This window comes from Centropristis striata, chromosome 12 (genome assembly GCF_030273125.1).
Source record: "Centropristis striata isolate RG_2023a ecotype Rhode Island chromosome 12, C.striata_1.0, whole genome shotgun sequence".
NCBI classification, from domain to species: domain Eukaryota; kingdom Metazoa; phylum Chordata; class Actinopteri; order Perciformes; family Serranidae; genus Centropristis; species Centropristis striata.
The window spans coordinates 34,040,555-34,053,339 of NC_081528.1; the positions used below are offsets into that span (position 1 = coordinate 34,040,555).

Here is a 12,785-nt window from a genome sequence, read left to right on the forward strand (position 1 = left end):
GGGAATGAATTCTCCTCCTAATTGGCACCTGACATTATACTGACCTTAAGTTAGAAGACTGCAGGGTTTTTTTTCCAGATTTGCTCTCTGCACTGTAGTTTTGCTCTACTTAATTATTACATATGCAGCAAGCCGACAAGAGGAAACCTTTGAAAAGCATTTTGTATCTGTGTGCTTTTGCTGTATGCTTTATTAGTTGTGTGCTTCCCTCTTTCCTGTGTAAAACAATCATTTATTTGCAAGAAACCCAAGAATCGTGCAAAGATTCTCGAGGAAGTGATGAAAAATAAAGTTCACTTAAACCCTTGAATGAAGCATACAGTTTTACTTTCTTATAGGCTTAAACATGGTCATTTAAATGCACCACTTTGTAGAAATACCAGACCATATCATTGGGTTTTTTTCTTGCTCTTAGGCCATTTTTGTGAAAAGATGTGATAAAATATTTTCAGACATACAGTGCAAAACAATAGAAAGATATTAGCTGAAGGAACCAAGGTTAGAGATGGGGAGGTGTAATAATAACTAGAGGACTGATACAAATAACAATAGAAAAAAATACAGCGACTGATTGAAATTATATAGCTGGACTGTTTGGTCAAGCATATACTGTTTGAGTCGGCTCTGAAATTATCAATGACGTTGGTAAGGTAAGAAAGCAAGTCCTGGACAGTTAATTATAGTGCTTTTATAATCACAGTGTGTTAAATACCATATTTAATAAGTTTTCCACTGCTGTTAAATGGCAAATTACCATATGAATAGTGAAATTACTGAAACTCTGGAATAGTTTGTATTCTCATATACATGCAGCCTATTGTTCCACAGTGATATTATATTTCGGTGCTACGTTAAAGTTGACATGCATTGTGTAACAAATTTTGTGAACATCTATCTAATAGTTGTTTCACTGAAAGCCATAAATGTTAACTTCATGGTGGCATTAGAGGAAGGGTCAGGGGATCACAGGCAAAAAGTTAGAAGAAGTTATTATCTGTGGACGTTTGTACAAAATTTCAAGTCAATCCGTAATTCACCGATTCAGAATATTGTGCTGGCAGATGAGGAGAGTGCTGTGATTGCACTAATTCCCACATCAGAAGGAGAAATCTCAACGACACAGTGGCAGACAAGATCAGAATGGATCACTTGAACCAGCACACCAGGTCAGCGATCAAAATTTGAGTTGTTGAATGATTTTAAAGGTCACATATTCAGGGGTTTCATATGATTGCCTTAAATCCTTTGCAGTGTGGTTCATGTGATATCCTACAAAAATGCGATGTGTGACGTTCACTTCATGTTCACGATGTTTTAAACATTACAGTTGCTGTTTTAAACACGTTGATGGCGTTAAACAGTTGTGATGGGAATTTACCTCTTATGCAGTGGCGGTTCTACACAGGGGCCTCCAGGGGCCACTGCCCCTGTGAAGAAGCCCTTGGCCCCTGCTGAGGCCCCTGTGTCAAATTAATATTTAAATGATCAATTTATAACGATAAACGACGGAACAATTATCACCTATTTCATGTTCAAACAATATCTCATTGTACACAAAAGGAACCCAGAATGTTACATTGTATAATAGTTTAATTGTGCAATAAAAGCTTGTGTATACATATAAAAAAAGATAATTCTCACTATACTGCACTTTCAAAATAAAAAAAAGTAACTGTGCACAAAAATGAGAAATGTCATTGAAGTGCAAAAATAATTATTGTTGGTAAGTCTCATTCTTTCAGTCAGTGTATTTGCATCTTCCAAATATACTTAAATGAGATTTTTAAATGAGCTAAAATAAAGGTTTTGAATGCTTAAATATAATCTTTGCCGTTTTTTAATGGGCCCCTCTGATTAAACACTGGCCCCTGCTTGGCCCCTGCTTGGCCCCCACAGTAAAACTGGTCTAGAACCGCCACTGCTCTTATGATTTCAAACCATCTGATAAGTTTAAAGTCACATGTGTATGTTAACCCACAGCAGGTTTCCCCAATTCACGTATACCTCCCTTTGATGATGGTCACAACTTCAACTTCTTGACCCTAAATCTGTTTTGGCCTTCGGGGTGGGGTGAGTCAGGTGTCATGTGATGTTTTATGACTTACAGCTGTGTAATCTTAGAGTGAGCATGTATTGTAAAAAAGGATGCCAGAGAAGAGACTTTTTAGGCAACTCTCAGTCTGCTGGTTGTTGTGTCCACTTGAACAAGTTTTGTTGTTTTTTTTCAATGAGGAGCAGAATTTAATGTTTTTAACAGGAATCTAGTTATTACAAACGGTTTATTTTTGGTGACATTTTAAACTTTGTTAAATTTTCAGTGAAAAAACAAAACACAAACATATAATTATACGCACAGAACAGGTACATCAGACAGGGTCATCCATAGCAAAATACAATGGCAGGTTTTGTTCTAAACAAAGGGCTGGCAGAAATCAGGCTGATGAATCGGGTCTAGAGGCTTTAAGGCACCCACAGTTCTTTAGTCTCTCTCGGTCCAGGAGACAAAATACCTCCGTCTGTGCTGTCCACAAGGTCACCGGTACAAAAAATAAAATATAAAAGAACCCCATAACAAGCGGAAATGGAATATATATATATATACATATTTATACTAGGGGAGAAATGCTCCTGACCCAGGGGAAAAATACAATAATATAAAATAAAAATATTTTCCCACACAGAATATGCAATCACCTATCATATATGTAGTCCGTCCATTTCTTCCAGTATTGGTCATCCTTTTCAGTACTGTATCTCAGGGAAAATGTTAACCTTTCCATATTATAGATTTCTTCAACTATTCCTATCCAGTCTGAAATTGTCAGACACTCCTTGCTTAGCCATTTCCTGGTTATTGCCTTTTTGCTACTAGCCAATAATAGTTGTAATAGGTATCGGTCCTGTTTATTTATCTCAGTTGGTATGTTTCCTAACACTTGAACAAGTTTTAATGAACCACAAAGACTGCTCTCTTGTTATCAGTCCTGAGTTCTTCACAAATTGCAGCTGCACAGTTTTAAGGTTAGGAGAGAAGAATAGGTTTTGGCCTAAAAAAAAACAAAAAACAATGGGCTGGGCGTCCCGGTGGCTCACACCAGTAGATCGCTTACCATGTAGGCTGAGTCCTTGCTGCGGCGGAGCTGGGTTCGAATCCGGCCTGAGCTCCCTTTGCCGCATGTCTTCCCCTCTATCACCCCCTTTCACTCTATCACTTTCAATAAAGCAAAAAATGCCAAAAAAAAAACAATGGGCTACCAACACAGTTCTCCTGGTTGAAAGCCTGAAGTTTTGGCTGTCCTGCCCACCTGAAAGTCAAGCTTCATGGATTTGAACATACCTATAGATTCCAGTGCATTCACTTTTCGTAAGAAATGTTAAGAATGGGTTGTCCTGGTGGCTCCCTTGTAGAGTGCATAAGACTGAGACTGAGTCCCTGTCGCAGCGGTCCTAGGTTCGAATCTTGTGCAAGGTCCCTTTGCTGCATGTCTTCCCCTCTATCTCCCCCCTTCATTCTCTCTGTCACTGTCAAATAAAGCATGAAAACACATCATATGAACTGATCATGCGGAGAGCCTGGTTGAGGAGATCAAAGGACCTTTGGAGCCAACTGGTGACTGGCATTTTGGATCCATGGGTGCTAACTGCTTAGACAGTAAAACCCAATAAAGAAACAGCAGAGAGAGGGACTTTTAAAGCCTTTGCAAAGCCAGTTCTCACAATACCTCTGCAAAATTATCATTCAAATTCCAGAGGAAGTTATTGATGAGCCTGGATACCTGTGATGCTAAAAGTCGTAAGCAGATACCTGAAGTTATTATTAGGCTTGTAAGCCTTTTTTTGTCTCATCTCATTTGCTTATGTAGACCAGGTGGTAGATGTGTTAATGAGTTGATGTCGTGCAGCTCCAGCATGGGAGAAGATGTAAATATGTATTCTACAGCGTGTAGAAATAAATCTATATATAGACTGTGTAGGCATCCACATAATGTGTTTGTGATTATTTTTTCAAATGTGTTACATGAGTGATGAGAGTTGTTGGCAGTGTTCCAGCCGCTCTGGCATTGTCTCATTTTTAACACAACCTTGGTCTGATACATGAAAGGTGCCTTATTCCACCAGTACATGCACCTGGCTCTGGGTCCATGGCCCCTTGGGAACAGTGGCCATTGCGCCCATTTGATAGCCCACCCATGGTAAATGCAGTACCAGATGGGAGGAAACTATTATTTGCACAGCATCATCAAAAATCCTCCGTCTTCATGTAGCTATGAATGGTGTCTGTAGTGAAATGTGGAGACTGCTATCATGAATCTCACTATGAAAGAACATATCAGACTCTTTGACTTAACGCATGTTGCAGATGCATAATCTTAGTGTCATTTTAGGGAGAATCGGATATAAATGAGCTGAGGCTGCACTGTAAACAATTGTCTTGTAAATTAACAGTAAAATACTGGCAGCAGGGTTGCCAGCATTCTAGTGTTAATTCTACAGTTCCCTTACTGTTATCTACTTTAAATCCACATAGTGAATTACAGAAAAATGCTGCATTTCATTGATTTTTACAGTAGACTAAAACACAGTATAGTCCTGAAGCTAGTTGAAATAGTGTTGCAGTATACAATGCAGTCATTTTTTGTAAATAGAGCATATTACTGTCTGAAAGCCAATTACTATGAAATGAGCGCTGTCTTCACTGTAACCTCAGTAATTTTAATATATATATATATATATATATATATATATATATATATATATGTATATATATATTTAATATATCATATACTGAATGAGCTAGAATGAGACTTAGAAAATATAAAATATGTATATCACATATTTTATGGGAAATAGCAAGCTACCTACAATCATTGCCCAGAATGCATTGTTTTCTACAGTATAATACCTTTTTAATGGAAAACAGTATGTAACTGTCACAATTTGGCTGTTTTCTTACAGCTATCTGTAACAGTGTGGCCTACTTTTCATGTCAAAATGGTCCAAAGCAAAAAATAAAGCTTTGTATTTTATTCCTCCCTGTTTAAAACCTTTCAATAGATGTGTAAGGAGTTCACCCTTCATGTATCCAAATTTACCTTTTCAAGCACTTACATGTGCAAAAAAATATTTAATAAGCGGATTGTTCAAAACTTGGTTTATAGCTAAATATTATCTAAAAACGTTCCCATCATTCTCAGCTGTACTTCGTTTTAGTGGTAATATAGCATCTGTTAGCATTCTAACACGCTAAATTTCGATGGTGAATATATAGATCCGGACATTTCTCAAAGACACATAATACACAACTACACAGTTGGAACGACTACATACTCAATTTTACTTAAGTAAGTATGCAATTTTGAACAAGCCCTCTGTTTATTGTCTCAACACCAGGATAAAAAGGTGTGATTCTTTTTTTCTTTTTTTTCCCCAATAATGATTTAATCCAGAGAAATCTATCATTTTAGTCAAGGTTACGCTCTGTGTATTTTTGGTCAACTGTCATTATTTCCTTTTTCATTGTCTATTTGCTTTAACTTTTTTTTTTTTTTTGTCAATTTTATTAATGCAAAGTTTTGCCACATATATATTCAGACACATACAGTACAAGAAACATAGAAAAACCCAACAGAGAAAAAAATAAATAAAATAAAAGTAAACAAACAGATAAAACAAAACAGAAGCAACAGACAGCCAGCCACCACTTATCATTAATTTTAAAAGAAAAAGAAGGTATGATTCTTAACTTTATCTTGTCTGAAGTTTAAATAAACTTCAACTTTCTTGTCTACTTCAAATATTAACACCTTTCAAAAAAGGCCATCTCGGTAATAAACCTCATCACAAAGACTCAACAAGCCGAACTCAAGGTGTGAACATGCTCCAGTAGTGACGACACACCACCATTGTCCTTACGTTTATAATTAGCCTGCTCAGGCAGCATCTTTTTCTTTTGCAACTAAATGAAATATGGATGTGTGAAGATATAAAGGTACGAAGATGAATAGAGCTGAGGAAATTACGGGTGATGATGACAATAATAAACATTATGTGTCTACAAAAAACAGCTTGTATTTGCAGCTCATCTTGGCCTCACATTTCCTGGTGCTAACATTTTCCATTAGTTAATTTACTATCTGAGTGGCACTCAAGTGTCGCTCTAATGGGTTTGCTCCATAGACCCTGCACAGCAGCAAATCTCCATTCAAATACTTTGTGGGAGAAAATGTTAATTTAAGTGCTCCTATTGAATTAATCTACAGGACATATAATAAGTAATCATTGGGATAAATACAGACCAGATATAGTGTATTAATGACATTGTGAAAGTCCTTTTCATTTTATTCTGAGTTGGTTTTGTAAATATTCTCATTTATCCAAAAGACACCATTTTTACAAAAGACCATTTGTATTTCTTCAGGTGATTATTCATTTTTTTTTATAGATGTATAATTTAATATTGAACACAGGTTTTGTTATCAATAACTAAAGGTAATAAATGGTACGCAGTGGTGGAAGAACTATTCAAATAATTTACTTCAGTAAAAGTAACAATAAAACACTTTAAATATACAGTGCTGCTCATAAAGTTGTAATAAAATATTTTTTTTATATCTTCCCATGAAATGATTTTGACAATGTGATTTATTGTTGACATATAAAGTGTATATCTTCTCAAAACTTAATTAATCAAACTCTTTTAAACAAATCACAATGAAAATGAAATCACAATTAACAGAGGATTGTGTCTGAAAACAAAATTATTCCAACTTTATAGGCAGCAGTGTTCTTCATTGAAAGTAAAAGTTCTGCATTTAAAAGGTTTCTTTAAACATGTAGATTTATGTTGATCATATGATTTAGATAACTATTAATCTGAAAAAGTGTAGGACTAACTTCAAGGAGGAATATGTAACATTATGGTCAAAACGTAGGGAAACGAAATAATAAATTATCGAAAAACCCCACTTTGTATAGAGAGAGAGCAAAAACTGCTCAGTGTTGACCAATTATTCCTAAACATTTAATCCAAATGGCTATAATTTTATGGTTTGATTCTGCAAACTGTCTTTTTAATTTAGAATTTCCTGAAATTTGTGTTCTATACAGCTTAGATTACATTTGATCTATCTGATTACAATAAGCTATTGAAGATAAAGATATTAGTAAATGTTCAGAATACTTAATTGCATGTACATGCAAGAATTGCATGATTAACTAATTGCAGTCACTGTGTAATGTTATTGTTGGAAATGCAATAAACTTCAAAATGTCCTCAGAAATGTTTAGCAAACTTTTCAAACTAAAAGGAAAACCTACACCTGAACTGAGATTCTGTTCTATTCTCTCCTATTATCAGGGAGAGTCTAGCTCAGGGGTGGGCAATTAATTTCCCCAAGGGGCCACATGACCAATACCACGAAGGTTGCAGGGGCCGGACCAAAACTCTGAACTAAATTCTGCTCAATATTAATTTAATCGTTTTATAAAATACAGTAAATTATCTGGTTTTGGGCTGCTACTGATGTTATGATAAGACTGTTTATAATGTGGAGTAAATGACCTTTAGCAAGGTTCCTATTGGTGTTTTTGTGTTATATAGCATATAACATATATTCAAACCACAAAAGCAATATAGAGCATGTATGTTATGCAGTAAACCAGTAATTTATTAACTGTATGCAAAAAGCAATACGTGTTTTTGACAAGGTACCGAGGTAACTCGGGTAACTCAGATATACGTAAATCGCCTTCAAATCTGGGCAGAGAGGACGCAGACAGGTGTCAGAGCACGCCAGGACTGGACCAAAGGAAGGAAGTGAACCCAAACACAATGCATTCTGGGTCGCATTGGGCAGACGTTCAGAATCAACATCAGGCAAGGTGGTAGCAGGCTTGAAAAATGTCACATGGACAGATGTGGTCTAATGGTGAAGTAAAGGCCCCTATCCATATATGGTCAGACGATCACAGAACACACAAAAACAACAAAATCCTCAAATCTTTTAGCAACAGAATGGTGGCGAATGGTTTCAAATACAAAGTGGATCAATGCAGAATAAAAGTGAAAAAGACCACACCAACAATACATTAAAGTGGGAAAGTGAACTAAGTGAACCAAACTAAATAAAAAATGTAACAATGTTGTAACTGCTTCACAGCGTCCTCCAGACTTTACTTACTACTTCTCAGTAGCAGAAATGTTTTTAAATCCCACTTAAAAACCCACCTCTTTTCTCTTGCCTTCTATTAAAGCTTTTTCCTCCGGCAAGTGCTAGGGAATGGTGTCCCCTAGTAATCCCACAGTGCTTTTAAAAATATCCCATCTTCTTTTAATTTATTTTTAATTTAATTTTGTTTTGTTTTTGTCTTTTTTTTACCTTTGTCAATTCTGTATTTTATTGCACTTTTTGCACTTTTATGTGAAGCACTTTGGTGCGGCTCAGCCATCTGTAAATGCGCTACATAAATAAATTTGACTTTGACTTTGAAAACAACCTTAAACGCAGAATCTCAGTTCGGGTGTAGGCCTTAACTTTAGTTTTAGGTGTAATGGAGTAGCTGTATCTACTTCTTCATACTCAATAAGTATAATAATTATAATAATAAGTTCTATTACAAGAGAGGATGGGTCGGGGCTAGCTGGTTAGCGTGCTAATTTCAGTAGATTTCTCTGCTACACAACACATGGACATCTTTGACATAACATCAAAAAACTGTTTTTATTTTTTTAAACGTTTTATGCCATATTCTACACATTGCACCTTTAAGTTGTCGGATAAATATAGTCAAGTAAAAAGTACAATATTTCCAGTAGAAGTAGAAAGTAACAAAAATGATATACTTGTCCTTTATGTATTTTGGGTGGTTTTCTGACTAATGCTGATTACTTTATTTCACATCATGTAAAGTAGCTTTGTGTGTGTGTGTGTGTGTGTGTGTGTGTGAATGATATTTGAGATTTTTGTTCGTCTGCTTGGATATTTATTAAAGTTTGCATACGAATGCATTTTTGTACAGTGCATGATATAAGTTTAATATTACAGAAAACAAGTAATTTACATCACTATCCTTCATTTATTTTGTTTTTCACATAGAAGCTAATATGGGATAACTGTTGACAGATATTAACATCAATATTTATAAACTCACAAATGTTCACACTTTAACTTACTGTAATACTAGTCTATTTACAAGTGTTGGCCTACTGAGAGAAATGCCCTTCATCCACCGGGAGCAATACAGTGCTTTAAAAATTTACAAGAGGACAGACAGAGTTGAAGAACAGGTTTGTCAGAGAGTGTTCTCTGTCAAAGGTTGTTCCAGTTGGTGCATGCTGATGCACTGAGGTCATTTCCCTTAGAAGTGGAGAGAAGGGAATGGAAGCGCCACAGTACTTCTTCTTCTGTGTGTTATGACACTCAGTGAGGCCTGTTTGACGAGAAAACATCTGACAGCTTAACAGAAAGCCGAGCGGCCACAGGTATGTGGCTGTGGAAAGCCATTCCCTTTCTCTGCTGCTCCGGCCACTCGCTCCTCAATACCAGTACAAGTCCTTCTTGTCCAGACGGCGTCCTGACAGAGAGGAGACACAATTATTTTAGGCAGCTGTAATGGATGTACAAGAACATGTTTGCAATCAAGCATTCTGAGTAAAAAATATGTCAATATCCATTTGTTTACTATGTCATTAGATGCACAAATTCCTGAGTAGGTAACAAGAAAAGAGTCAGGAAGTAGAACAGGTAATTAACAAATTCCTTACAAAAAGTTCCTTAATAAGTCTAAATAGCATTAGATGATAAGAGGTTGTCTTTAATGTAATTAAAGACTCCTACTAATTTGTAAACCTGACACGCAATCACTCTACTAACTACTATTTTCAGATTTTCAGGTCAGGAGTGAAAATATAAATATAGCTGTGCTCTGAATATGACAACTAAAGTTAATTAAAAAGTATTTAAAAGAAGTAAGTAAAGAAGACTTTTGATTAATTTGTAATTGTTGCCTTTACCTGAAGGGACACAAAATAGAAACTCATACTACAGAACTGGGAAGTAATGGTTAGTTATTGATTATAAGTCGGTGGATAAAATAGTCACAGAAGGTTAAAAGTGATACAGTAGAAGCTGACATATATTTTAGCCTCTGGTATGTGTCCAGATCCAAAAATGCTCTGAACTGAATTTCCCATTAAGCAAATCTGTACCGTCAATTTATTTGCCTACATCCAAACTGCATGGTTTGTTGGTGATACATGCTATAGTTCATAGCTATCCCCATTAAATTCCATCTGCAAACGAGGCAATGTAAGTGAAAAGCCATATGGAAATCCTTTTAAAGTGGGTAGCATGGCCCAAAAAAAATTTGCGACTTTTAACTAAAAATCATTTTAAAAAAAAACCCATTCATGAGAAGTCATTTAATAATTTGACATTTCCAAGTCCAAGTCAAGATGACCCTGATGACATCACCAGGGGCATTTTCAGACTTTTGAAAGCTTATTCAGAGCCATTAGCATACTATCTTATAGTTTATTTATCAATAACCCTATAATTCTATGCTAGACTTTTATTTTTATTTTAATTTTTAAACATTTTTATATTGCAGCTGAAGGCCTACCAGGTTCAAATCCTACACCAGGGTCCACGGAGTCTCTAAATCCTTGAGGCACTGTCCAGTTGGGATGCAGCTCCGGCTTGGAGCTTGAGGCCATGCTGGGTCCCACCTCCCCTCGGTCACTGTGCAGTAGGTTGAGCAGGGACGTGGCGTATTGCTGTCCGGTAAGACTCAACCCTTCTGGGGACAGAGAGTAGGTGATGGACGGCAACCCCGGGCCCTCTCCGGCCCTGGAAGTGAATGAGTGCCAGGGGCCAGGAGCGTTGTCTGCAGGGCTGAAGTTCAGGAGACATCCTGCTACAGGAGGGACCTGCGGCTCTGAGTAACAGTCAACAGGTGTCCCCTGACAGGGGCTGCTGTCCTCTGCAGGGACAAAGAAAGAAGCCACATAATGAGTATTCAAAGGACTCATGTTTTAGCTCATACACTCAATGCAAAAAAGCCGACTTGTATTTTTTGGCCTAAAACAGTGATTTAAGTTGGTAAAACTTGGAAATATAAATTACTGACATTTAGGGCAATAATGTAAGTTAGCACAACAAAGGAAGCCAGTTGTCTGCTCAAAAACAAGTTGGTGAGTTGTTGTTACTTATATCTTTAAGTTGGGGTACACAACAAGGGACAATAGTTCTGCTAACTCTTATTTCTTTGGTGTGAAATTTGGTCATTAGCGAAAGCTAGCGGTTAACTGATGCTAGCGGCTAACTGATGCTAGCGGCGCTGCTTGTTACAGCTACAAGAGTAGCCATTAGCGTATCAATGCTAACTCAAAATTGTGGTCACAACATTAGCTGACATTTCATAGCGGCGTTACAATCGTGCCAGAGAAATTCAGAGTTGAGCAAACTCAAAAACAAAACTTAAAATATTTAGTTTAATTGTCCAACTTAAAATTTTATCGAAGTTTGTTGCCTTGAAATTTTGAGTTCACCCAACGTTTATTTTTTTGCAGTGCTCTTGATTTTGTGCGCTTACCCATTTTAATAGTTTTACGGGTTTTCTTTGTCTTTGCTGGTGCCTTGGCCTTGCAGACTTTGCTGAGAGCTCGGCTGAAGTGAGCGTCCACCATGCTGTTGATGTCTCCCTGGAAGTAGGTCAGGATGACACACCGAGAGTGCTCCTCCACCTTGACTGCTATGTTGTCTGTTCCGTCCTCCATGGGTCAGCTGTGACTGAGACAAAACAGGTTGTTTACTCAACAACAAACATGAACCAACAGATTTTATAGTTCTGTGATATTTATTTCACACAGAAGACAATCAATTATGCAGCACTAAGTCTTTCTCTCTATAAAGTGGTGTTTTTTTCTTGGATTCAAGCTATTGGAAGCAATTTAAACTTAATTTGCCCTGGATGACTCACTGCTAACACGTCCTTGAGTCATACTGATTGTAATTTCCCATAAAATATACAACCAATTCACACCAGTCATTGTGGTCCATTTTATGGCTCAGTATTACCATAATACACCCACAATGCATGAAAATCACTTGATGGTGCACACTACCTCGATCCCAGCACCAAGTGATCAATTAAGGGAAACATGTAAACATCTGGAAGACATCTAAGTCTGTTATTTGACAGAAAATGTACACTTAAAAAAAAAACAAAAAAAAAGCCTAAGAGTTTATTTACAAAATGGGATAAAATCCAACATCATTTTAATTGATTTTCCCTTAATTGCACAACAAAAATACACAATTTAACAAAATGAAAAAAGTTTGAGATGCCTTATTGAAACAACCCAATGGCAGTTTGATTGATGTTTCATGGATTAATTATTTATTATTTATCAATTAAATCTAAACGGGGAAATCTGTTTTTGCCAAATTAACTCTTTAAATATATAGCATGGAATAACAGGGATGAACTGCAAAGAGAAAAACATTTTGTCAGCCACTGTAACTGAAAACTATTTCAAGGAGTGTAAATAATCAGATTACATCGACCCTGAGGTGAAAAAGAAAAAACCTCAACTGAACTGTTGTCTGTGGATAATGAACCAAAACACTGTGTCGGTTATATTTTAAATAGCTTGCTCCTCTTACCTGACCTGATGACTGATTAAAGATGACCACAGAGTGCGTCCTTGCATTGACTGGATGATCAAAGCTGATGTGTTCACCTACATGAGCAGCCGCCGAAATTGTTGGAAAAAATGTCCCTGG

General features: G+C 36.6%; 1 protein-coding gene across 1 annotated transcript; it reads right to left on the reverse strand.

Moving 5' to 3' along the window:
• Positions 1–8,993: 8,993 nt before the first annotated feature.
• On the reverse strand, positions 8,994–11,776 carry vgll1 (vestigial like family member 1). The gene is made up of 3 exons (XM_059345715.1): positions 11,593–11,776; positions 10,621–10,980; positions 8,994–9,573 (listed from the first exon to the last, which is right to left on the reverse strand). Exons 1-3 carry the CDS (start codon positions 11,774–11,776, stop codon positions 9,536–9,538), a joined length of 582 nt encoding a protein of 193 aa, XP_059201698.1. The 3' UTR covers positions 8,994–9,535.
• Between the last annotated feature and the right edge of the window lie 1,009 nt (positions 11,777–12,785).